The 23,530-nt window shown below is 53.6% G+C and overlaps 10 protein-coding genes across 10 annotated transcripts; 7 read left to right on the top strand and 3 right to left on the bottom strand.

Annotated features, from left to right (window-relative positions):
* Positions 1–241: 241 nt before the first annotated feature.
* On the top strand, positions 242–2,164 carry BO95DRAFT_421418 (putative AMP-binding enzyme; the record flags this gene model as incomplete). Its single annotated transcript, XM_025584566.1, has 4 exons — positions 242–559; positions 618–882; positions 950–1,086; positions 1,141–2,164. 4 exons carry the CDS (start codon positions 242–244, stop codon positions 2,044–2,046), a joined length of 1,626 nt encoding a protein of 541 aa, XP_025438589.1. The 3' UTR covers positions 2,047–2,164.
* A 215-nt stretch (positions 2,165–2,379) lies between these two features.
* Positions 2,380–3,968, top strand: BO95DRAFT_476118 (putative toxin biosynthesis protein; the record flags this gene model as incomplete). The annotated part of the gene is made up of 4 exons (XM_025589908.1): positions 2,380–2,626; positions 2,680–2,818; positions 2,886–2,994; positions 3,056–3,968. The coding sequence occupies exons 1-4, from the start codon at positions 2,429–2,431 to the stop codon at positions 3,966–3,968; spliced, it is 1,359 nt and encodes a 452-aa protein (XP_025438588.1). The 5' UTR covers positions 2,380–2,428.
* An 81-nt stretch (positions 3,969–4,049) lies between these two features.
* On the bottom strand, positions 4,050–6,827 carry BO95DRAFT_476117 (leucine-rich repeat domain-containing protein). Its single transcript, XM_025589907.1, has 3 exons — positions 5,816–6,827; positions 5,599–5,674; positions 4,050–5,528 (listed from the first exon to the last, which is right to left on the bottom strand). Exons 1-3 carry the CDS (start codon positions 6,477–6,479, stop codon positions 4,523–4,525), a joined length of 1,746 nt encoding a protein of 581 aa, XP_025438587.1. The 5' UTR covers positions 6,480–6,827; the 3' UTR covers positions 4,050–4,522.
* Positions 6,641–7,268, top strand: BO95DRAFT_251359 (uncharacterized protein). The gene has a single exon (XM_025581433.1). It carries the CDS (start codon positions 6,802–6,804, stop codon positions 7,114–7,116), a length of 315 nt encoding a protein of 104 aa, XP_025438586.1. The 5' UTR covers positions 6,641–6,801; the 3' UTR covers positions 7,117–7,268.
* BO95DRAFT_251360 (uncharacterized protein) lies at positions 7,269–8,001 on the bottom strand. The gene has a single exon (XM_025581434.1). The coding sequence runs from the start codon at positions 7,792–7,794 to the stop codon at positions 7,420–7,422; it is 375 nt and encodes a 124-aa protein (XP_025438585.1). The 5' UTR covers positions 7,795–8,001; the 3' UTR covers positions 7,269–7,419.
* Positions 8,002–12,210: 4,209 nt separating this feature from the next.
* BO95DRAFT_505265 (quinate permease) lies at positions 12,211–14,182 on the top strand. Its single transcript, XM_025591154.1, has 5 exons — positions 12,211–12,424; positions 12,476–12,891; positions 12,942–13,338; positions 13,398–13,825; positions 13,881–14,182. Exons 1-5 carry the CDS (start codon positions 12,328–12,330, stop codon positions 14,166–14,168), a joined length of 1,626 nt encoding a protein of 541 aa, XP_025438584.1. The 5' UTR covers positions 12,211–12,327; the 3' UTR covers positions 14,169–14,182.
* A 303-nt stretch (positions 14,183–14,485) lies between these two features.
* Positions 14,486–16,619, top strand: BO95DRAFT_421412 (GMC family oxidoreductase). Its single transcript, XM_025584565.1, has 6 exons — positions 14,486–14,571; positions 14,658–14,777; positions 14,833–15,049; positions 15,115–15,648; positions 15,712–16,315; positions 16,371–16,619. Exons 1-6 carry the CDS (start codon positions 14,534–14,536, stop codon positions 16,604–16,606), a joined length of 1,749 nt encoding a protein of 582 aa, XP_025438583.1. The 5' UTR covers positions 14,486–14,533; the 3' UTR covers positions 16,607–16,619.
* A 991-nt stretch (positions 16,620–17,610) lies between these two features.
* Positions 17,611–18,489, top strand: BO95DRAFT_371739 (YoaK family protein; the record flags this gene model as incomplete). The annotated part of the gene is made up of 2 exons (XM_025582973.1): positions 17,611–17,755; positions 17,888–18,489. The coding sequence occupies 2 exons, from the start codon at positions 17,611–17,613 to the stop codon at positions 18,487–18,489; spliced, it is 747 nt and encodes a 248-aa protein (XP_025438582.1).
* Positions 18,490–18,692: 203 nt separating this feature from the next.
* On the bottom strand, positions 18,693–19,699 carry BO95DRAFT_446354 (MGR2/ROMO1 family protein). Its single transcript, XM_025587361.1, has 5 exons — positions 19,588–19,699; positions 19,484–19,510; positions 19,392–19,421; positions 19,250–19,340; positions 18,693–19,158 (listed from the first exon to the last, which is right to left on the bottom strand). The coding sequence occupies exons 1-5, from the start codon at positions 19,640–19,642 to the stop codon at positions 19,035–19,037; spliced, it is 327 nt and encodes a 108-aa protein (XP_025438581.1). The 5' UTR covers positions 19,643–19,699; the 3' UTR covers positions 18,693–19,034.
* An 814-nt stretch (positions 19,700–20,513) lies between these two features.
* On the top strand, positions 20,514–23,234 carry BO95DRAFT_251273 (putative cytoplasm to vacuole targeting Vps64). The gene is made up of 2 exons (XM_025581432.1): positions 20,514–21,783; positions 21,835–23,234. The coding sequence occupies exons 1-2, from the start codon at positions 20,671–20,673 to the stop codon at positions 22,948–22,950; spliced, it is 2,229 nt and encodes a 742-aa protein (XP_025438580.1). The 5' UTR covers positions 20,514–20,670; the 3' UTR covers positions 22,951–23,234.
* Positions 23,235–23,530: the final 296 nt, after the last annotated feature.

The raw sequence follows: 23,530 nt of genomic DNA, 5'->3' as shown, positions 1-23,530 counted from the left end.
CAAATTAAACGAAGAGGAGACAAGCATGTTCGACTGACTTGATTGACTACACCATGCTGCTCCATGAGCATCGTTAAAATGGAGTACATGTATGGAGAGAAAGTCCTTGTGCGACACACTCCCTTGCAGCTGATCACCGGGATGCCATTCTGCTCTTCCCCTCACTCTCCCACATCTTTTCTTTCCTCTTCCCCTCCATCCACTTCCTTCCCCATCTCTCTCCACCCCAAGAAACATTACCATGGAGCAACTAAAATCACCATTTCCTCTACCAGGCATCCAACACGGCCAGCGAATTCTCGCTAGCGTTGTGGAGAATCGTGCAAAGAACGAACCCAACAGCCCGTGGGTGTCAGTCCCCATCGACGACGCCGATCTCTCGCGGGGCTTTCGAGACATCAGCTTCCAACAACTGAACAACGCAGCCAACCACGCCGCCCATTGGCTTCACCAGAATCTACCTGCCACAACAGGGCTATTTCAATGCTTTGCCTATGCAGGACCCAAGGACTTTCGCTATCCTATTCTTGCTGTTGCCGCGGCCAAGTTACAGAAAGTGGTCTGTTGCCCTGTATTTCTCTTGCCCACAAGGAAGTGACGTTGATGTCGTTCTATAGATCGTACTTCCTTCTCCCCTCATCACGCCCGAGGCTCAACTACGTATCTTCCGGCAGAAGAACTGCACGGTATACTTGCGACCTGCATCCATGGCAGACCATGTTGCGGCTATTCTTCGGGAGACACCTGAGATTCAGACTTTGACGGTTCCTGAGCTCGGCGACTTCTTGCAGGATGCTGAGGCTGCGCCGTATACGTATGCAAAGACTTGGGAGGAGGGAAAGGATGACCCGTGGATTGTCTTTCATACGTCTGGCACAACAGGTAGACATCCATCCTCCGTGGGCTATGACTACTTCTGGTACACTGCCTGCTGACAAGCTTGAGTTAGGCTTCCCCAAACCCATTACGTATACCCATCGGATGATGACGAGTCCAGACATTGCTGCATCTCTCCCGGACATCGAGTATACTCACGTGCATCAATATGCTCTTCAACGGTGGTATACGCCATTACCTTCGCTTCATGTGTGTCTAGAACTTGTGGGTCTACTTTCTCGCGCGGAGTACTGACTATTCTAGTTTGTGGGTACGGTGATGACCCTGTCTATGACCTCCTTCGTTCATATGGTCGCGGTCGTGGGTCCTTCGGTTCCCCCTTCACCCCCGATTGTTGCGGACATCCTGCGTCATGGCCGAGTGGATGGAGCCTTGCTCACTCCCGCCCTCATCGATGAGCTTTGTCTCATACCGTCTGGACTGGAGGCTCTACGCAACCTCAAATACGTGCACTTTGCCGGGGCGCCTCTTTCTGCCAAGGCCGGTGCACAACTGGCTCCATACACTCATCTAGTGCCCTGTATAGGCAGCACCGAGGCAGGGGGCTATTTCACCACAGTCCAAGACAAGGACCGCCCGTGGGACTACATCACCTTCCAGAAACACGCAGGCGCCGAGTTCGAGCATCGTTTCAATAATCTACATGAGCTAGTGTTCTTTCGGCGACCAGAATGTGCTATGCAGCAGATTTTCTCTGCGTACCCGGACAGAGATCGCTTCGAGACCAAGGATCTGTGGGTTGAGCACCCTGAGCACAAAGGCTCGTGGAAAATCATCGGGCGTACCGACGATTACGTGGCTCTCGCACACGCGGACGGGCTGCATGCCTCGCTGTTGGAGCCTGAGGTTGAAGCCCACCCGGGCGTGAAGTCGGCTTTGATCGGTGGCCACGGTCGTCCAGCGCCTGTGCTCGTTGTCGAATTCTTCCCCGAAGCGGAGGTGGGTCATGATCATCAGTCTCTGGTTGAAAGTCTACATCCGTATCTCGAAAAGGTCAATGCACATGTGCATGACTGTGTCAAACTCTCGGCGGACCGGATCATAATTGCGAGCAAGGACAAGCCTTTTGTGCGTACAATCAAGGGTAGTGTAGCCCGATTGCAGACTCTCAGCCTGTACGAGGATGAGATCGCGGCACTGTTTGGGTAGGAGTAGGTCAGCACCGAAGTTATCTGACACTGCGAGACTAAGAATGGAGGGACGAAGTTTTACTCATCATCACATGTCAATTTGTGTAAAAATGTATCCCTTGTAGAGTGCAGCGTGGATGGTGTCACTGGAATTCATGTGAACAGGAATCAGCTGAGATCAGCACTAGTCAGTCAGCTTGTACTAAGTCACTAAGTTACTGTACAGTACGGAGTAACAATGGGGAAATCAACCCGAAAGGGCGCTGGAACTCCGCACTGGAACCTCCCCCGCACCCGCACTCAAGCTTTCCTTCTACTCCACTTCCCCAGAGCTCACCACCACCACCACCAACACCACCACCACTACAACATCTAAACCTCCAAGTTAAACACCAAACATCATGGAGACCAGTCCATTTCACATTATTGAGCACTCGATTCCCGGCCAGCATATTCGCGATCACCACCACGCCATCAAAGGCCGTCAAGAGACCGCTCTCCGACTCGCCATCAAACAATACATCCCTGTCGACCGACCCGACCCTATCCCCGAACATGCTGTCACGATTATCGGGGCGCACGGCACAGGCTTTCCCAAGGTAAGTCAGTCTAGCAGACCTCAAAAGAATGGCGTCCCGATCATAAAGCCCAGGAAATCTACGAGCCACTATGGGAAGACCTCTATGCCCAGCTGAAGCAACACTCCGTCCCGCTACGGGCCATCTGGGTCGCCGACGTCTCGAACCAGGGCGCCAGCGGTGTCCTGAACGAGGATATCCAGGGCGATCACAGTAAGCCCCCCTCCCAACCCCCAACGCCCGCGATATCATCGATCGAAGACTAACACAATCGGAACAGCAAACTGGTTCGACCACTCCCGCGACCTCCTACACATGGTCAACCACTTCCGCGAGGAAATGACCCGACCGATGATCGGAGTCGCCCATAGCATGGGATGTGCGCAGCTGTACGCTATTCTCCCCAAACGTCACCAAAGACACACCTTTGACAACCAAGCAAAAAAACAGAGTCCAACTCTCGATCATGCACCCACGCCTCCTCTCGACCCTCATCCTCATCGAACCCGTCATCCTCGACTTCGCCAGCCGCACCGCGGGCCGCAGCCCCAACCCGTCCCGCTCCGCCGCCCTCCGCAAAGACCTGTGGCCCTCGCGCGCCGCCGCCGAATCCGCCCTCCGCAAGTCCCTGCTGCGCCGCTGGGACCCCCGCGCCGCGTCCCGGTACCTCCACTTCGGGCTGCGCGAGCTTCCGACCCGGCTGTATCCTGCGACCACCACGCCCTCAACCCCGGGAGACAACAGCAACAGCAGCAACCCCACAGAAAACGCCCAAACCCCGCCACCCACCCCAACCAAAGCAGTAACCCTAACGACAACCAAGCACCACGAAGCATGGAGCTACAGCGTCCCGAACCTCGAGCCCGCCGCCGCAAACATCGACCCCCTCCTCCTCCCGGACTGGGACAGCGAATTCGAGCGGCCCTTCAGGGTCTCCCGCCCGGAATGCCAGATCAGCATGCGTAATCTCCCCTTCGTGCGGCCCAGCGTGCTTTGGGTCTTTGGGGGCCGGAGCTATCTCTCGCCGCCGGCGGAGCAGGACAAGAAAATCCAGTTGACGGGGTCCGGGACGGGCGGGAGTGGTGGATGCAAGGAGGGGAAGGTGGAGAAGGCGGTGCTGGGGTCGGGGTCGCATATGTTGGTTGTCGAGGAGGTGGGGTGGTGCGCGGAGAGGATGGCGGGGTGGTTGGGCGGTTGGTTCGCGAGGTATGAGGCGGAGGAGCGGTTTTGGGGCGGTTATCGGTCGAAGAAGTCGGAGGGGGGCGAGATGCTGAGGGCTTCGGAGGAGGGGTTCGAGGCTTCGGTGGGGGATTTGGGGGTGGAGAGGCCCAAGGGTATGGGCAGGGTGAGGGGGAAGTTGTAGATTTGACGGCTGGGGTCCTGAAGGTATTCGGTGTGGATGCCTGTCTTGTTGCTTGCGGAGAGAGATAATACACTGAATTGTCTGCATTATAAGCGTGAGCGGAAATAGTCGTGGTCGTGGTCGTGGGATTTATTCCCGCCAGACAGTCGGACGCCCTTGACTTTCTAGAATCTAATATCCATTTCTTCGTCAATCCATCCCAGAAAGGGACGGGAGAATACACGCCACCAGTAGAATGTGACTACATTTCAGCCCTGGTCAAGAAGAAACCACACCCACATCCACATTAAAACATCCTGCAAACATGCAAATGAACAAACCACAAACACAAACAACAGGCTCAAACACATCAGTCAAACTCGCTGCATCCTGCCCCGTAAGCCGACAGCTAATGGTCTAAGTATATGTCATAGATGATACAAAATGTACAATACATACACCCCGCCACTCCCCAAGCCATCACAGAAACCCTTGAACCGTGCACGGTATATACAGCCCCCCGCAGCGGCAATCCCCCTCAAATCTGAGATCTCAGCACACACGCACACACCCCCTCAGATTTCAGCCCCCGGCACACACCCCCAACTACACCCCAACCGCCGGAAGGGCAACGGCCGAAGCCCCTCCCCGGACGGCCGAGGGCCCTTCAACCCATTCTCGTACGTGCTGCAGTCCCACCACTCGATCCACTCGGTGCGCGCGAGCACGAACCCGCGGTGACACACGGAGCAGCTGCGGCCGCCGGCGGCGCGCACCTCCCTTGCGTCGCGCAGCAGCCGCAGCATCAAGGCCGGGTAGCCGGCCAGCTCGGCGTCCGAGAGGAGATCGAAGGACGGGGAGCGGGTGAGCGAGAGGAGGGCGACTTCGCGGAGGGAGGGGACGCGCGATGCAGCTGGAGGGAGGGGTGTTGGGCATGGGCGGTCTTGGGGGTTGGTGTCGGGGTCGGGGTCGGTGTCGCTGGGGGCATCGAGCTCCATTGCTGTTCCAACAGGCTGCGAGCTGCTGCCGGCCGGCGGCAGCAGCAGCACGCCTTCGGCATTGTAGCGGCGGACGGGGCCGGTGGCGACATGCACGGGGGCCCAGGCTTGCTCGGGCGCGGGGCCCTCGTAGACGCACGACCGCAGCTCCTCGCGGGGGACGTGCCACTCGGCCACGGCGGCCTCGGGGTCGTGGGCTCCGTCGTCGATCTGTAGGAGCGGGTTCGGCCGCACGGTGAGATGCTTCAGGTCGCCTTTGCGGATCAACCACAGCAGCTCCCAGGGGAGGCTGCGCAGCCGGTTGACGGACAGATTGACCTCCTGCAGCATGGTCAGGCGGCGGATCGCGGCCGGGATCTCGGTGAGCTTGTTGTTGCGCAGGCTCAGGACGCGCAGCGTGTCCAGCTCGAAGAGCTCGCCGCACAGCTTGGGCAGGGCGTTGCCGGCGAGGAACAGCCGCAGGAACGGCTCGAGCGAGGTGTAGACGTCTTCCGTGACGGGGGGTTCCTTGATGGCGGGGAGTTTGGTGAGGTGCTGCAGCGGACGAAGCAGGCCGGACGGAATGCTGCGGAGGTTTCCGCCGCTGTTGTTGTTGTTGTCAGTGATGCTCAGAGGGCATCTTGATAAGCAATACTGCAGGAACAGAAGCTCACCTCAAGTCCACACTATCATCCCCCCTCTCCAGACAATCATTCACAATCGCCCGCGCGATCTGATGCTCCCTGGGCTCTTCCTCGATCCCGCGCCTCAACCCCCCCAATCCCAGCACGCTACCCCTCTGACCCTGCCCCTGACCCTGCGAGCTCGCAAACCCAGAAACCTGCTCCCCCCATTGATGTGGTTGCTGCTGCTGCTCGACCTCCACCTCACCATCAAACATCCTCTCCCCCTCCTCCCCCCTCCTCCCAATCCCAATCCCAATCCCAATCCCAATCCCCTTCCCATCAACCCCCTCCCCCTTCCCCTCCCCCTCCCCAACAAATTGCCCCCAAACCTCCTCCCCCCACGACGCATCGGAGCCCAAAAACCCCCCGGCCAGGGAATCATCACTCCCCATCCAAACCCCACTATCGACCAACCTCTTCTCCCTCCAATCCACCCTCTTATTGCGCTTAGCCCCTTCCTGGCCTTGCGGTTGATGCCCGCCCGACGACATCATCTTCTCCCCCCACCACGTCCCGCGATACCGGCGCTTCCGAGTGCCCGCCAAGCCCCCGGCTCCGGAAGCATGGTGGTGATGCTGGTGTGCTGTGTGGGTAGCTGCACCTGCGCCTGCACCTGCACCTGCAGCCGAGCCCGCGGTGTAGTTCTCCAAGCCGCCGGAGCCGGGGACATCGTCGCTGGAGAAGAAGGCCGGGTCGCTGGAGGGTTGGCTGGAGCGGTCGTCGCAGCGGGAGCGCGCGGTGGCGGTGGCGGTGAGGCGGTAGTGGTGGTTGTGGTTGTTTTGGTAATGATCGCGGCGGCGGGTTGGCGAGGCGCGGTGGTGGATGCGACGCGGGGGTGGTGGGAGTGGGGGATCGAGGGTTGGGTCCATTTTCTCGGCTTTTATCTGATCGAATTGAGATGATGTGGTCGAGGAAGGGTTGTAGTGATGAAAACGAAACACAAACCACGCCCTTTCCCTCCGAGTCGGAGTTGGCAGCAGGCAAGCGATCGGGAAATCGGATCAGATCAGATCAGATCACCTCGCACCCGTCGGGTAGAATGACGTCCGAGAGAATGTCGATCAAGCTGGGGAGGCGCTAAGGGGATGAATTACACTAGCCTTTCTTGACGCTGGCCCTGCATGTCAGAGCTGTCAGTCGTTCAAGAAATGCTTGAGGAATGAGAATATTTGTTTGCGATTGAGTTGAAGAATGGAGGGGGTTCTCTTTTTTTTTGGTGTTGTTGTTGGAGACGCGTCGCGCTGGTTCAAAGCGGGGCGAGAAGTGCGGACGGACTACGGAGGGAGTGCGAGATTGATAACACACCCTTTGCTGGGACAGTCTTGCTATCTACAATACTGGATAGCTATTTCTGGATTCACTCTGTCTGACTCGGATTCTATTTTAAATTTATGTCTATCTCTGCGGCTAAACAAAAATGGTCGATTGGGGCGGCCACTATACATTGGTTTCACCACTACATATGTGCACAGCTTCCAAGCTCACAGCGAGACCCCAAGAAAGTAAGAAAGTAAATAGGTATATAAACGGATCCCCGGAGAGATACTTGCGCTGGTCACCACCAGCCGTCAAATCCATCAACTCGTCATATCTGAAACGTCATAAAGGGGTATATGGGTCCATAACCGAGCGTCCCATCCGGTTCCCTGATCGCGATCAGCGAACCTGAGGTCGAACGAAGAGAAATTAAGTATAAGCGACGAAAAAAAAAGAAATAGGAACAGTTCGAAAAGTGATAAAAGAGTCTGGTGGTCATGATGTGTACCCTGGGCCTCGGAGCCGGCGATTGTTAAGTCTGCTGACTTCTGCTCACAGAGCGCCCATGATCAGAGCCAGAGATCCGGCGACAAGCGCAACAGGCATGCCAGCGGTGTTGACGTTGCCGGCGCCGGTGAAAACGGAAGACGCGGTGGCTGAGGCACTGGCCGAAGGAGCGACGACAAGCGAAGTCGGGACGGCAGAGGAGCTGACAGCCACCGAGCTGCTAGGAGCGCTGGGCGCGTGGGTGGGAATCAGAGGTGCGGACGTGGTAGACGCGCTTGAGGAGGTCACGGTGTCGACGTGAACCAGCGTCCGAGTGAGGAAAGTAGTCACCGTCGAGGTGGAGGTGGTGTCGGCGTCAGCGGCGACAAGCTGGGCAGCCGCCAGGCAGAACAGGGAAGAGGCAATAGCGCTGATCTTCATTTTGATGGCTTGGAATGTATAGAGGATTGTGTAGTGTATGGCTTAAAATGATCGAGTGCCGGGGTCGGACAAGATATATACGCGAATTGGCAATGAGGCGAGCGCAGCTACCGAGTCAAAGGAATGTGACAGGCGACGGACAAAGACGCGAATGAGTGAGCGTCTGAGTGACAATGCCGGGTGGAGGAGAGTTTCCGTAGGGGGAGCGCTGCTCGAAGCCGAACGAGTGTGAAACAAATCGATGTTTTATGCGACGCGCCGGGGTAGCAGGAAAGAAAAAGGGACGGCCGTGAGCGAGGCGGACCCGGACCCTAAATAAGAACCCAAAAAGAGCCCCTAGGAAAGTTCAAGGTTCGAGGCCATCGGTCTCGAGCCCGTCACAGCCAGAGGCACCGCAAGCCCACAACACGAGCGATGGGTCGGGAAAATTCCTCGGCGAGTCGCAAGGGGCGCTTTGAGCCAAGTCGATTGGCCCTGGGGCCGTCAAGAATGCCCCGGGGACATTACTCACGTCGAGTCGTCTACACGGCGCCTGCCGAGAAACAAATTCACGGCGCCACGAAGCTCCGCCAGCACATCCGGTGGCACCGGGACAGTACTGTACGTACTGCGTTGGCGGTCGTGGTCTGGGTTGCGGTGGATGAGAGCCCGACTCCTTTCTCGCCTCTGGATTTTTTCGCATGCAGGCTTATCCCGGTCGAGTATAAGGACGATTGGATGTGGGCTTTAGCGAGGTCACTAACCCGACCAGGCCCCGTATTAGCTTTGGTTCCTGAGGGTGTCAGCCCAATGACGAGATAGTTGGATCCGGATCCATGGAAGAGGGGTCTGGCGGTCTTACCAGACAGGGTTTGATGGTCGCGAAGCTAGTCTCACTGGTTTTGACTCGTTTTTTGCTCAATGCTGACCCTTGATTGAGTCCGAACCCCTGGATCAATTCGGATTCGCCCGGATGGTTCCCCAGTCTAATTTGATTTTCTCTTTCATTCTGCAATGGGCTTTCTCTACCCCTCTTCCCTTGCGTTCGTGTTTTGTTTCATGTGTTTGTGCGACATGAGGCTTTGTCTGTTGCGAGGATGAGGAACGCGTTTTGTTTTCTCTTTGGCTTTGATTTGCCTCCGTTTCTTTGTGGGTGGAAGAGGATTGGAGCTGAGCCTTAGAGGTGAAGGGAAAAAGGGGAGGAGGGCGTGATGACTGATTAGTGGGCGCTAGGCCGATACTAGAAGCGTCTAAGGCATCCACTCATCCACTCACCCACTCACCCACCCACTTTCCCACCCACTCTCTCTCCACCCGTTCCTGAGGCAAAGGAAGCCGTCTGCTTTCCCCTTGCAGTGTGCAATTAAATTAACCGGGGATCCTTTGGGTTGGGGTCCGCTCCAACGCACAACAACAACAACAACAACAGCAACACAACAACAAAGCACCATGTTCCGTAAATTTGTAATCTGGAGCTACTGCCTGACTTGCAGCAACCGTCACACCGATAAAATCCTTCGGATGCTGAGAGCCTCGAATTTATCCACGCCCACAAAATAGTGTATTTGTCGCCCTCGTGGCCGCCCGTGACATCTCGAATAGCCTCAATCAGCCAAGACCATAGAATCAGGAGTCGGATGAGACATTCGTCCAATGCACGGACCATAGCCGCATTCAAGCACCACCAAGAACAATCGCTGAGCTTAGGATGCGGCCCCCGTGAAGAAAAGGGGGTCATTGTCACCGCCGTTTCTGTTACACTACGCAGTAACTACGCACAGTGACTGAGGAGACGGGCGAGGTGCTTGGCAAGGACGTACTCCGGAGTACAATGGCTAAGGGGCTTAACAGCTCTCAAATGGTGCCATCGAAGGCCGGTCTGAGAGTCTCGGGAGTAACTCGGGAAGGACGGCTATCCAGCACGAGGGTCGGTGTTTGGCTTCCATGACCAGCTCGAGCAGAGCCTTGCTCGGCTGCATTTGACCCCGCTCTAGTCCGAGTCTTCAGTCATCATCATTGCACCAGCTCGTGTGTCGATTTCGTGCTGCCGTGAAGTGGCGAAGAAGCGTGCGGATAACGCGCTGGCGTTGCGAAAGTCTGCTCGATGCCATCAATGACAGAATCAGTGCGGTTGGTCCAGATTAGGATGTATAGTCCGACCATTTGCCTCAGCACTGGGAGTCCAATGCTGAAAATTTCTCAAGTCTGTCTTGTCACTAGGTCAGTCGACGCTCTAGGCCCTCTTTAGAACGAGCAATTCCTTAAGTCCCAAGCCGAGGGCATTGAACCCCTCATCCTAGGCCTTTCGATTCAGGAATAGACTTACCTAGCACCTGCAGTAGTACGCAGTGGTGTCTTCTAGAGGAGGGGTAGGGCAAACTGAACCTCACAATGGAAGGGCCAGAAGCTTCGACGCCTTCAAGGATTCGATGGGAGGGGTAGATACATGTTTTTCGTTATCAGCGCCGAGACTCCGCCACTTCCCGATGATGAAAAGGAAACCCCGCACATCCGGACAGGGTATTTATACGATAGAAAAGTCTTTCGGGCTTGAGTTGCGGCAAATAGATGTTGGAGATAATGGGCCACTCACTGGATTCGAACCTGCTGAACAAATTGGCTTGAACAGGTGTGGAAGACCGCAAGCATCCGTGTCAATTGATAGCGGTTGGTAGTATATATGTAGACAGAAACACAAAATGTGTGTCTCAACAAAACAGCACTTTCTGAAGCCTTTTAGGGATCGTGACTTGTCCGCTGCTGTCGATAATGGCACTATGTTTGCCTTCAATCTGGAAAGTATAAGCCTTATCCCATATCGTTCATAGAAATGCAGAACGGTGACGGGGCAACAATCCTGATTATGTCCCTACTGCTAATATTTATTTCCCAAACGGAGAACAAAGTGACTTGTGTGAAAGCGACTGAAACTAGCCCGTGTGATGGGACTTAGAGAATATGTCGGGCCAGAGAGAACCGACTTATAGCTGATGTTCGGTTTCGCAGTCTGCAAGCGAGAGCTCAAGGCTGGGTTTGTCTGTATACGGCCTGCAAAAGATCCTCCCAGGGCATTACCCAGCCGCTAATCAACGCTTCTTGTAGCGACGATTGAAATAGAGATTCTAGGTCGAGAAAGGGAAACGACTGAATCTCGAATAAACCCAGTGGACACAGTCCCTAGATGAGAAAGCACCGGATTGTAGTGTCGTGTTTCAATAGAAGTAAACCCGGAAAGAAGACCGCAACATTATAGCAGGTTCAAAAAGACATGGACGGACAGAAACACAAAGCAGGCGTTCGTACCAGATGACGTTACAGCAGCCCTGCAGATGCTGAGCTGAGCTTCGCAAGCCTGGTACCGCGGGACTCGGGATACACATCCGGCAAACAGGACAACAAAGATCCGGTTTTGCCGGTATACTGTAGCAGTAATTGAACCGATATTCTTCCTGAGACCCCATCTTCCGTAGGTGTTGCCCGGTACACCCGAACGGTTCTGCTGCGATCCTTTGCTTATGCAAGGTTTGTGCTTGTTCAGAAGTGAAATGTTCTTATTTCGCGGCAATATTAGATTGTCGCATAGATATACCTCGAGGTTCGGACTAGACAAGGACCTATGTCAGGATGGGTGGATTTTGCAGAGCTTCCATAAATGTTGAGCAACATGCAGCTGGCTTAACGCTCTTCTAGGACTGCCTTGGTGAAGGTCAAGAATATTTAAACCGATTTTTGGCTTCGTAATCACGAGTGCTGGCGTTTCGAAGGAGCACGACCGTGGCTTTGATTCCCATTGCAGGCTCAGTTCGTAGCGGTGGGGCGTCGGTATCATGTTACTGAGTCGATTATAATGTTGGATTACAATGTTAACATGATCCTAGCGTGACTAGGTCTCGAGACTCTCAAGGTCCGACCATGAAGTGATAGTAGATACTTCAGCACGGCTAAGAACTGAAGTCCCTTGAGAAAACTTGAAGGCTGTCGATACCTGCGTCACTGAGAATATGTGCATCTAGCCACTCACCACATAAGCAATCACCACAGCCACTGAACTCGCTGGCAAAAATATCGATAGGGGCCCACTGGAGTTGGGAGAGGTGATTTCGTAATAGATCTTTCTTCATTGGCGCATATGAGAAAGCTAGTGACCGGCTCTAGACGCTTGTTAGGGAACAAAGGTGTACGTGTATCCCACGATAAGCAATCCCAGGCAAGGAAACCCGAGTGCGGTGGTGAAGAGCAAATCATGTTGGCGAGGGTGGACCAGTGACTGTTAGGGTGCGGGTAAGGCTGAACAAAAAAACCCACCCAACTCCACATCTTCCATATTTATCCCGGTATCACTGGCTAACGGCGCTGGATGACTCTCCTTTTCCTTCAGCCTAAACGATCTCCAAGAGAGCATTATTAGTCACTCACAGTTCACGGGAAGAAACTGAGACTGGGCATACATTTTGTCTTGTTTTTCCGTACGAGAGTTGAGAAGATCATGTCTTCCAACCTCCAACGTCCTGCAAAACAGGAACCGAGCCGTCAATTTCATCCTCCCTGGCCACGATGAAGGGTCACCACCAGCACCCTCTCCTCCAGAACAGGCTATCTTTCAGACTGCTATGTGCAGCGTTCTGCTTTGGGTTCTCGGGTGCCGCTCGGGGTAAAGCTACTCATTCCCCTGCATTCATCAGCTTCAACTGACCTGAACTAGGTCTCGATGGAGGCCTGATTGCTAGTACTGTTGCTGAACAATCTTTTATCGACCAGTTCCACCTACGTGCCAGCTATCTCAGTGCTTCTGAAAAGGCGAATCGATTATCCGACGTCACGTCTATGGTACATATTGGCAGTTTGCCGGGGGCTATTGTTGCTTTTATCCTCTGCGAGCGAATCGGTATGCTATGGACCATGCGTCAAGCTTGCCTCCTGTGGATCATCGGTTCAATTGTCTTCATTACATCGCATACACTTGGACAAGTATTTGCTGGAAGGTTTATCATGGGGCTGGGCATTGGGCAGTATGGCGTGATTGCACCCGTTTACCTGGGTGAAGTAGCTCCACGGCAGATTCGCGGCATGATTGTGGGCATGTACGGCATGTCGGAATATCTGGGAATTATGATAGGGGTAAGGAATAGTAATCTACAATATGGTATCCGGTCGCTGATGGTGTCTAGTACTTCTCCATATGGGGTGCCTCCATGCATATCCCCAGCTCGAGTGCCAGGCAGTGGGTCATTCCGCAGAGTATCCAAATCATGTGGGCAGGATTACTCGTACTTTGTTCCTTTCTCTGTGAGGAGAGTCCTCGGTTTCTGTGCAAGATAAATCGTCCCAGAGCCGCCTTACACTCATTCGCAAGACTATGGAACTTGCCCGTCATGGACCCTGGTATTCATGTTGAGATAGCGAACGCCCAGGTCCAAGTCGAGTTGGAGCACCAGAATAGATCTTCGCTGCGTGTCTTGGGTGCTATCAAAGAGCTTTTCACAACGAAGGACAATTTGAGGCGTATCGCTCTCATCTTCACTCTCCAATGTCTAGGAGAGTGGTCCGGTCCCAATTCTGTGACAAGTGAGCCAAATGGGGCCCTTTCCGACTATCAGCTAAGGATTCATGCTGACAAAGCCTAGCTTATGCTCCTGAGCTCTTTGAGCTCTTTGGCATTGAGGGCCAATCGCAAAAGCTCTTCACGACAGCAATCCTTGGAGCTGTCAAATTCGCATCTGCGCTGGTTTCCGCTCTCTTCTTGCTCGATGCACTGGGCAGGCGGAAGACGCTTTATCTCGGTCTGGTTATCCAGATCATAGCTCTTGCATATGATTCTATCTTTCTCACAATGTTCGCAGACCTGTCACCGAGCTCGCAGCAGGAACCAGCAGTCAGACACGCAGCTATTGGCGCGATTGTGATGATCTACATGACCGGACTCAGTTGGGCGCTAGGATGGAACTCTATGCAGTACCTCATCCCAGCGGAAACATTCCCACTGGGAGTTCGAATTGTCGGAGTAAGCCTGGTCACACTTTGGCACTACGCCAACCGGATTGGAGTTTCTAAGGTTTGGTTTTCATCCAAAGGACCTTTGTACATAAACAATACACTAACCCACTTAGGCCACCCCTATGATGCTCCTCAGTCACGACTCGCTCACGCCCAAAGGCACGTTTTGGTTCTTCACAGGCATATCCGTGCTGGGATTTCTGTTCGTCTGGGCCTTTGTTCCGGAGACATCTGGCAAAGGACTGGAGGAGACGAACGCACTATATACAGGCCATCGCAATCCTCAAACGCCACATTTAACTATTGATGACGACTCAAAATTGAGCCAGATTGCGGAATTGGCCCGCAACTCTAATCTGACGAGCGAAAGCAGCTCCGATCAATCGGGCCGCCACCGGTAGGAGGCAAACCCGCGTATTTCCGTGATGGTTGTGATATATCCGTCTTCACAGCTACCCCGCATTCTTGTACACCGCGAAAAGTCTCGGCGACTCCACATTCCTCCACATTTGATCGATCATTTCCGTAGCGAGATATCGAAGCTTACCATTATTGTTGGTAGTCTCGTATCATGCTCGTTTCCATTGGTGAATGCGCTATCGAGTTGCAGCATGGCTGCGGCTCACCGAATATGATCGCGGAATTTCTTTTCACTCCGAGATCTGTCCTTAAAAAGAGCCTTCGTCTTAAAAAAGGCTGACACTGCCATTCCCTTCTACTTTTTACTATCGCTAATTGCAATTTTTCATACCAAACGACGGAAAAGATGGAGGATCGAGAATTTTACGATTACATTATCTGCGGGTAAGTATGTCTACGGTCAGAGGGCGGACATCATCTCATCCAGTCCTCTCAATCAGTTGTTCGGCAACTAACACTCTTCAACCCAGAGGAGGCACTTCAGGATGCGTCGTTGCAGGGCGGCTGGCCGAGAACCCGCAAGTGAGAATCCTCGTTATCGAGGCTGGACAACATAATAAAGATCTGGAGAGTGTTCACATGGCCGGGGCGTGAGTGATACGATAACAAGCCTATATGAAACGTTATTGACCATGGCAATTTCAGCTGGTCCACCAATTTCGATAAAGAAACGGATTGGAACATTGTCACACGTCCGATGTCTGGTGTTGACAACCGGCAGGTCAAATTAAGCAGGGGCAGGTTCCTAGGCGGCAGTAGTGGGTGCAACGGAACCCTCTGTATCCGTGGTAGTAAGCAAGACTACGATGATTGGGGCCTCGATGGTTGGGGTGGTCAAGAATTTTTTCAATACATGCGAAAGGTTGGTCACTTTTCGTGATGCTGCGACATGCGATACCATTTGATTGAGCTGACATGTGGTCGCAGGCCGAGACATTTCACTCGAAGCCCTGGTTTAAGGCTAACCACGAGTATCATGGTCAGTCCGGACCTTTGCATGTCGAGCCACACGATCTTGCACCAATTAGCAATTTGATTATGGACTCCTTTGTCTCACAGGGTCTTCCACTTGACCATGACATGTTCACAACTGGGGAGACGCCCCACGGATGTGGTCACGTACCACGAACAGTACACAAGGGTATCCGTACAACAAGTGGTGATTTCATTACGAACGGATACCTCCGGTCCAATGTCACAGTTATGACTGAAACCACTGTCGATAAGGTTCTTCTGGGGCAAGGTTCCGAGGGCTTGAAGGCTGAAGGTGTGGTGGTCATCACGCCCGATGGCCCGAGATCTATCTACGCAAAGAGAGAGATTATCATTTCTGGGGGTGCATACTGCAGTCCAGCAATTCTCATGAGATCTGGAATAGGGTCCAAGGAGGAGCTAAGTAAGCATGACATTGAATGCAAGGTGGATTTGCCAGGAGTGGGTCAGAACCTCCTTGACCATATGGTATGTTGCTCTGAGGAGAATTCCGAGTTCGTGGACACACGTCGCTCATCAAGCGGTTTCCAGATTGTTTTCATGTTCTATGAGACTGAAAAGCCCGGCTTGACAAATGATTACCTCGTCCACCACGGTGACAGCTTCGAGAAGAGTTACGCACTTTGGAAGGAGAAAAAGAAAGGGTTCCTTTCAACGTTTCCATTTGGTTGTTTCGCATTTGCCCGACTTGACGACCGTCTCAAGGACGAACCACTTTGGCGAGATGCACCACGGGAGCCCGGTCGTGACCCAATGGGCTTGACTCCGAAGCAGCCTAATGTTGAATTTTTCACCACGGAATGTTATGGTGGTCCCAAACAGTACGACCAATTTCCTACCGACCACAAGCATGCATTTTCTATCATTGCGGAATTGTTTTCTCCCCGGTCTCGAGGGAGCGTCACACTATCCTCGAAGAACCCGCTTGAGAATCCTATAGTGGACTGCAATTATCTTTCGGATCCATTGGACCTCCTTGTTCTCACAGAAGCCTGTCGATTTGCCAACGAGATCATCACCCAAGGAGCTGGAACGAAAGACATTGTCAAGGGATCATGGCCGCCCAATCTAACCCATCATACGTACACCAAAAGGGAAGAGTGGATTCCCTACGTCAAAGAGCACGGAACGACCTGTAAGTCAAATCCTATCTGTTTTCAGGCGTAGCCGTACTGATTTTTATATGACAGGCTACCATGCGGCAGGTACTTGCGCTATGGGCAAGGGTGGTGACCCTAACGCCGTTCTTGACCATAAGCTACGAGTGCGAGGGGTATCTGGGTTGCGCGTTGCTGATTGCAGTGTCATGCCAACGCTACATGGAGGCCATACACAAATGCCTGCATACGGTATCGGTGAGAAGTGCGCTGACCTTATTAAGGAAACTTGGAACACACCTCCACTAGGGGGAGTGTCGAAGCTATAAGCTATGAGCGTGCTCTTCCTTGTTTCCAGTTTTTTGTCTGTGTCTATATTACTTCTACCTAGTCTTTACCTGTCCGCTATTTAGCAACATTTATATCTTGGGTACTTTTCCAATATCTTGGTGGTAGCTTTTTTGAAATCCAACTACTGAGATTGTGAAAACTTATTGAGACTGAGACTACCAGAGCAAGATCGTGTCACTCACTTAAGAGTCTTCGAGGCACCATTTGCAAGGTATGTGTAGCTACCGCATACAGAGCAGCGACCTACCATAGCAGCGAAGCAGAGGGACAAGCCCCGGCATCGGCCCTAAGCTTTCGGCACTAGCCTTGTGGTCGGGTCACCGCACCCAATGAGCGGGGAGTATGTCAGCCTTGTGGAGGCTAGCGCGAAGCCGACTGTTCCGCTCTGGCAAAGAATTATCCAAAACCATTTGCCGATGACTCAATAGGGCTGACGACTCTGGGCCTTTCCAGGTCTGATAGCCCACCCCTAGATGAATCGCTGTGGAGTCAGGAAAATGCCGTCTTCACAACAAGCAATTGCGTGCTTTCTAGCCTGGCTCGGCGTGGATTTGGAGGAGTGTAACAACTAAGAAGAAACGAAGCAATTAAAGTTTCACGAGGAGGGATATCCGAAAACAGCCTCAATGGAAAAACTTCATCAGCGGTACAGTACTTTTAGTCCAAGGTTGAAGAGGGAACAATGACTCTTTGAGGGCATATCTAGGGTTTAGGGTGTTAGTGGACCGCCCTATACCTTCTTCCACCCTCTGCCTCTGCTTCCCCAAGATCGATCTCATCTGTTTGTTTGTGTCTCTGACGTCGGCTGCAGTCCACTTCACAAGCCGGCTACAAACCAGCCGAGTTACTTTATCTTCATCATCATCATCATCATCATCATCATCGAGGGGCTAGAATGTCCCAGCCCTTTGACACTGGCAAATCCCCGGTCCTGCCCGTCGTGGAGTCGTCGTCCGAGAAATCCGGCAAAATGCAGGGGATGATGGGCGGCAGCAAAGAAAGTCGTTTGAAACAGAACATCGACAGCAACTACGCGGATCTGATCTGTGTGGTGCTATGCTTCCTGACGGGTCTCTGCGATAGTTCAGCCTTCAATGCCTGGTCGTGCTTCTTGGCTATGCAGACTGGTAAGTTCTTCGGTTGCTTCCCCCACTCCCCCCGCGGCGCATTGTTTCCCCTTCTACAATCCCTACCATCCCCTCCCCTCCCATCTTCCATAAACCCAAAGAACCGAATGACCAACCAAGAACAAACAACAGGAAACACGATCGTCCTCGGCCTGGGCGCCTCGAACCTGCCCCGCGACGCGCCCTACGGCTGGCTCAAATCCCTCGTCTCGATCAGCAGCTTCCTGCTGGGCTCGTTCTGCTTCAGCCGCGCCGGCCGGCTGCTGGGCCCCACGCGGCGCGGGACGCTGTTCGCCTCCTTCATGGTGCAGGTGGCGCTGATCGTGATCGCGGTGTCGCTGATCCAGGCCGGGCTGATCGCGCAACCCAACGTTAACAGCGCGCACCAGCACCACATGCTGCTGGACCTGATCCCCATCGGCCTGCTGGCGTTCCAGTCGGCCGGCTCGATCAACTCCACGCGCTCGCTGGGGTACAACGAGATCCCCAGCGTCGTGATCACGAGCGTGTACTTCGACATCGCGTCCGACATGAACATCTTCGCCGGCAAGAACGTCAAGCGCAATCGCCGCGTCGCCGGCGTCGTGATGTTGCTGGTCGGGGCGATCGTCGGCGGGTGGTTGAATCGCAGCGCCGGCGGGATGGCGTCGACGTTCTGGTTGGCGGCCGGCATCAAGTTTCTGATCGGGTGTGGGTGGTTGGTGTGGGCGCCGAAGAAGCAGGATGGAAATTAGTAGCGGTGTCTTGGTACGAGGGGTTGTAAATATGGGTGAGTTGTAGGTGCCCTGTATATAGCGGGAGCAATCTCCTTTAGCGATTTCATTCTTGGGTTTAGAGATATAGACTGGTGGACCTTGGGGCTCAATAGACCATTATTACATAGAAACTACGCATTTAGATTCGCGTTTGTGCTTTCCGCCGACCATACAAGATATCTCTCTGCCGTCATCATTCATGACTGTCCATTAAATTTACCCAACCGTGCTATAAACGCCAAGATACATCGCAGGGCTTTCCTGGACTCGAGGCGGCTCCGAAGCACCTCACTCCCACCTATGTACATAATATAGTCCGCGTCCAGGGCTCTCTCTGTCTGCTCTCTGGCTCAGCAAGCGAGTCGAGTTTTCTCAAAACCGCCGGAAAGCTGCGATCAAAATAACTGCCGTGATCCGCAGAAACCGTCATTCAGTATAGCTATTGTACAATTTGCCCGCTGCTCATCCTCGTCTCATCGCTCCGATTCCGCTTCCCACAATCCTTTCAAGGGTATTCGGGTGCTCTACTCGCGCATGGGACGGAGGGGGCTCTGGCGGGGGAGCATCATCGGGGGGCCCCGAGCGCGGAGCCAGGCGTCATTGTAAGGACCCTCGGTGCGGATGACGCTACCGATGGACATGAAGAGACTGTTTGAGACCGAATTTGTTAGCGGGGGTTGTTGGCTTGTATAAACAGCGAAGAAAAAAAAAAGGAACAAGGTATAGTCCAACCACATACCCGAAAGTGGCACCCGAACCAAGCATGTATTTACCCAGGGTGCGGAAGACACCGTTGGGACCGGCTCCATACTGGAAGATAGTGACGGTGCCTGGGGCATGTTAGCTGATACAGTTTGTGACTCCTTCGCATGGATACTCACCGATGATGAAGCCCATGATACCACCGACAGCTGGCGAGATGTTAGCTCCCAACCCTAGTGGTTTTGGCGGGGCAGGAAAAGTTAAGGCTTACTGGATCCCATCAAAGCACCCATCTTCACTGTATAATTCATTAGCACATGCTCATAGAAGCCTGGAGCATAGGTCCACTTGTACTGCGGATTGTCTGAGACTTACTCTTCTCGAAGGTGTTGGGGCCGTGGGCCTGAGGGGGACCAGCAACAACAGGCATGATGAAGAAAGAAAATAAATTAAAATTGAAGTAAAGAAGAATAGAATAGGTCAAGGGTACAGTACACGAGAGCACGAAGACACTGCCGGCGTCGAGATGCAAAGCGAAGCTCCAGCGCATGCCCGGCAAAGCCCCGAGGCTCAGGCGATGCCCACCACCTGGCACGTGATACCGCCTGCCTGATTCGGCACGCTCTCTTCGCCGGGAGATGACATAAGCCACACGTGTTGCCTCACGTGATCCAGGACTGAGGCGGGTGGAGGTTAGGGGAGAAGAGCAGGAGAAGGAGGAGGAGTAGCGAAGAAGTCCGTGAGCTGATGATGCTGTGGGCTCTCCCTCTCGCTCGCTCCCGCTTCAGTCGCCCGGTTACCACACCCATGGGATCTGGTCGCAAACCGTCTGATTCTAGTGTGTCGATTCATATTCCTCGACGGCCTCAGAGCCTATGCACGGCGGCAGTTCCGTCCTGCGTGTGCCTTCTTTTTACCTGCTCCTGCTCCTTAGAATCCTCTCCCTTCGCTGGACCGTTGCTTCTGCCGGTCGCTCCTCGGGTTGGGCCAAGACCTTGACGTCTCCCTGGTCTCCTCCCAGCGCTTTTCTAAATCTCCCGCCCAAACCCACTTTAATCTGATCTCGGCCCTTTGTACGAGTGAAACACTGGTAAGTCCAATGTGATCTATCTTATAATAGAGAGGGGCTAAGGGGGCCCATCGCCTGCCGTTGCTGCCTCGACTCCGAAGGGGCTTTGATGTTTATCGAAGGACTCGTCCGGGAATAATTGCTAACGTGACCTCCTCCCAACAGTCGTATTGGGTTACAACAGCCTTTTTTTTTGTCGGCGCGCCAGCCATCGCTGCATTTCTTTCACGAGGATCTGTCGCGACGAGTTGCAGCTGCTGATTGTCGCCCGAGTGAATATTCTCTCTTGCCCTTGTTGCAGTCACCGTTGACCGGACGAGCGCCTATGTGATAAACCCACCGAGCTACAATTCACAACACTTAGCGCCTCCCTCCGGTGATCCTTCTCCATGACTGCTGTGGCATCACCACCTAGTGTGCAAACGGGGCCTCGCATGGGATGGTTCGATACTGGTAACGGAGGACAAGGTGCTTTTTCTTCAATGGATGCGGAAGAAGTGTCTCGGACATTTATGCCTCGAAAGACCGTTCAGAGATCGAATTCTTCGTCATCCCTCCGATCCAACGGCTCCGCCTCAACTACAGTGGCTCTTACTGAACAGAACTCGGGCCCCGCACAATCTGCGCCCACAAATACCTGGGGCAAGAAGAAGCCCTCGAGAAATCTCTGGCATACCTCTAATTCCGAACCGCAGTCCCTACGGGGCATTCCACCTTCTTCTCAAGCCATGCCGGCCTTTTCCTCCGGCCCTGGCGCTTTGTCCGCGGTCCATCAGCCGTCATCCATTGTTCCGTCTCAGCATATGCTCCAACTCTCCCAGCAACAAAATGGCCTCCGCGCTGGGAGCGTGCCACAGGGCGACCCGCCTGCGATCTTGACCCTCTTGCCCATCAACGGCACTTTCGAGAAGAAACAAATCACCGTGCCTTTTTACCCGGAGCTGATACGCATTGGCCGACAGACCAATGCGAAGACAGTGCCCACTCCAGTGAATGGCTTTTTCGACTCGAAGGTGCTATCACGGCAGCACGCTGAGATTTGGGCCGATAAGAACGGGAAGATCTGGATCCGCGATGTAAAATCGTCCAATGGTACATTCGTGAACGGAAAGCGCCTGTCCCAGGAGAACCGCGAATCCGATCCTCATGAGTTGCGCGAGAACGATACTTTAGAACTCGGAATAGATATTGTTAGCGAAGATCAGAAGACGATTGTCCACCACAAGGTGTCCGCCAAGGTCGAGCATGCGGGTATCTATGCGTCTATTCCCAACATACTCGACCTGACGCTCGGCGACTTGGATCCTTCGGCTGGCAATGGCCTTGTTCCATCGCCACTCACCCAGCCTATGGTACAGCTTCGCGGTCGGTCAGGTAGTACCATGAGCAATCGCAGTGTACAAAGCGCAGCGAGTAGTCAGTTCAATGCGATGCAGCAACAGCGTCAAATGAACTACTGGAATTCGCCGATCTCAATAGAGCAAGTGGTCAAGCGACTCACGGTAGGTGACTGTGTTCTCTTCGGGGCCGACCGAGGCTAATTAAAACACCAGAGCGAAATGAAGCAGGCGAAACATCAATCGCAGGAGCTCCGGCAGACGGATGAGTTCCTGACGACTCTGATGAAACCCGGTCAGCCCGAGAAAGAAAAGGCGAAGCACTCGCCGCCCGATACCAATGCCGCTCGCGCAATTAATGGCAGACCCAAAATCCCTCGTGTAGACTCTTTCTCACGGTTTTCCGAGCCTCCCGCACCTCCTCCACAGCAACCGCTCCCTGAGAAGCCGGACGCTCTACCTCGAAACGGCACAGACTCTCTCTCCCCTCTGAAGCGTTCCGATACCGAGAAACCCAAGCTTAGTGGCAGCTCGCCTGTCAGTCGTGATAACAGTCAAATCCTTTCCCTGATTGAAGCATTGTCATCCGCCAAACGGGAGCTTGACACCCAAGGCGCCCGTGTCAAGGAACTAGAAGCCATGTTGCTTCAAGAGCGATCGGCTCGCGAATCCGCCGAAGAAAAGGCTAGAACTTTGGAGATGCGGACCGTCACAAATGGTACGCATGATACTTCGGTGTGCAGCGACGCTGATCACGAGACCACGCAAACTGCGTCGATGGATAAGTCGGTAGAACAGCCTGCTGCCGAAGTTGCCGCGGAAGTTGCGACCGAGGTGGAGCAGGCGGGTTCCGCGGTCATTCGCACCGAGGATCTTCAACATCGTCTGGAAACGATGATCCAGGAAATGGAAGAAATGAAGAAGCAAGTGACGATCTTCAAAGAACAGGCCCAACACGCGGAAAGCGAAACGGCTGAAGCACGCAAGTCCCTGGCGGAGATGATTGAGACATTACGACGAGAGCGCGCGGAGCGTGCCGAGAGCGATGCCAAGATGGAGGCTTCAGGAACAAGCCATGTTCCTGACACCACGATTACCAAGGCGGAGAATGCCATCGAGAAAGATGCTTCCGAGCCTAGCGACCCACGACTGCAGCCTGTTGCATCACCCCGCATGAAAGAAGATGACACTGCAGATTCCAAACTGGCCGCGCAGCCTCGCCGACATGACGTTCTGGAGCAATCCAGTCCATTTGCGTCAATGCTGGGAGTCGTGCTTCTAGGGGTCGGATTAATGGCCTACCTGAATGGCTGGCAGAAGATGGATAAATGAACAATCTCCTGCCACCATGTTATGTTTGTTTTGAGCGAATGGCTTGAATTGTTGGTTTATTTCGAAAAGGTCCCTTTCACCCCCGTTGTTATTGCACCCTGGAGACCTTTTGGTCTACCGCCGTCCAATCCTTACTGTGCCCATTTTCTACTCCCGTCATATTGATTCCTAGTTCTGACCCCCTTCTCTCCCCGTGTACTCTGAACCAACGCTTAACAGGGTCTCTGCGTTGGCTGTGGGTTTCTTTCTTCTCTCTATACTTGCCCTTTCTTGCGGCCCCATTATATGCAGTTGTTGTTTTGCATAACCTGCATGACTCTCGCTTGCCTTTCTGTTGTTAGATATCATCTCTTCGTTGGCGCCCTGTTGATCCAGTAACGAATCCCTGGCCGCAGTGGTTTATTTCCTGTTAATGTTTTCTTTTCTTATCATGGGCAGAAGCAGGTCATGTAAGGCATACCCGCCTTTGTGTATTAGTCTACATAGCATTACTTCCTTGAGTTTCAGAGCGATGAATGCTTAACTTTCTCCCACGGTCCTTCCTGTATATCTCTTCTTACAAGCTGGTTCACCTAGAGGC

The sequence above is a fragment of the Aspergillus brunneoviolaceus genome (genome assembly GCF_003184695.1).
Source record: "Aspergillus brunneoviolaceus CBS 621.78 unplaced genomic scaffold BO95scaffold_70, whole genome shotgun sequence".
In the NCBI taxonomy this organism is placed as follows: Eukaryota; Fungi; Ascomycota; class Eurotiomycetes; order Eurotiales; family Aspergillaceae; genus Aspergillus; species Aspergillus brunneoviolaceus.
The sequence above is the reverse complement of the archived record's forward strand: the minus strand, read 5'-3'. Positions and strand labels throughout refer to the sequence as shown.

Excerpts from the sequence above, each read along its gene's own strand:
- BO95DRAFT_476117 (XM_025589907.1), bottom strand. The coding sequence starts at position 6,479 with ATGGACCCAACCCTCGATCCCCCACTCCCACCACCCCCGCGTCGCATC. Across the intron at positions 5,675-5,815 it reads GGGGGAGAGGATGTTTGATG|AGCCCAGGGAGCATCAGATC; the intron begins GTGAGGTGGAGG and ends GGATCGAGGAAG. Across the intron at positions 5,529-5,598 it reads GATGATAGTGTGGACTTGAG|CGGCGGAAACCTCCGCAGCA; the intron begins GTGAGCTTCTGT and ends CAACAACAACAG.
- BO95DRAFT_251359 (XM_025581433.1), top strand. The coding sequence starts at position 6,802 with ATGGAGGGGGTTCTCTTTTTTTTTGGTGTTGTTGTTGGAGACGCGTCG.
- BO95DRAFT_251360 (XM_025581434.1), bottom strand. The coding sequence starts at position 7,794 with ATGAAGATCAGCGCTATTGCCTCTTCCCTGTTCTGCCTGGCGGCTGCC.
- BO95DRAFT_505265 (XM_025591154.1), top strand. The coding sequence starts at position 12,328 with ATGAAGGGTCACCACCAGCACCCTCTCCTCCAGAACAGGCTATCTTTC. Across the intron at positions 12,892-12,941 it reads ATCTGGGAATTATGATAGGG|TACTTCTCCATATGGGGTGC; the intron begins GTAAGGAATAGT and ends GATGGTGTCTAG. Across the intron at positions 13,339-13,397 it reads CGGTCCCAATTCTGTGACAA|CTTATGCTCCTGAGCTCTTT; the intron begins GTGAGCCAAATG and ends GACAAAGCCTAG.
- BO95DRAFT_421412 (XM_025584565.1), top strand. The coding sequence starts at position 14,534 with ATGGAGGATCGAGAATTTTACGATTACATTATCTGCGG. Across the intron at positions 14,778-14,832 it reads AGTGTTCACATGGCCGGGGC|CTGGTCCACCAATTTCGATA; the intron begins GTGAGTGATACG and ends TGGCAATTTCAG. Across the intron at positions 15,050-15,114 it reads TTTTTCAATACATGCGAAAG|GCCGAGACATTTCACTCGAA; the intron begins GTTGGTCACTTT and ends ATGTGGTCGCAG.
- BO95DRAFT_446354 (XM_025587361.1), bottom strand. The coding sequence starts at position 19,642 with ATGCCTGTTGTTGCTGGTCCCCCTCAGGCCCACGGCCCCAACACCTTC. Across the intron at positions 19,341-19,391 it reads TATCATGGGCTTCATCATCG|GCACCGTCACTATCTTCCAG; the intron begins GTGAGTATCCAT and ends AACATGCCCCAG. Across the intron at positions 19,159-19,249 it reads GGTTCGGGTGCCACTTTCGG|TCTCTTCATGTCCATCGGTA; the intron begins GTATGTGGTTGG and ends GGTCTCAAACAG.
- BO95DRAFT_251273 (XM_025581432.1), top strand. The coding sequence starts at position 20,671 with ATGACTGCTGTGGCATCACCACCTAGTGTGCAAACGGGGCCTCGCATG. Across the intron at positions 21,784-21,834 it reads AAGTGGTCAAGCGACTCACG|AGCGAAATGAAGCAGGCGAA; the intron begins GTAGGTGACTGT and ends TTAAAACACCAG.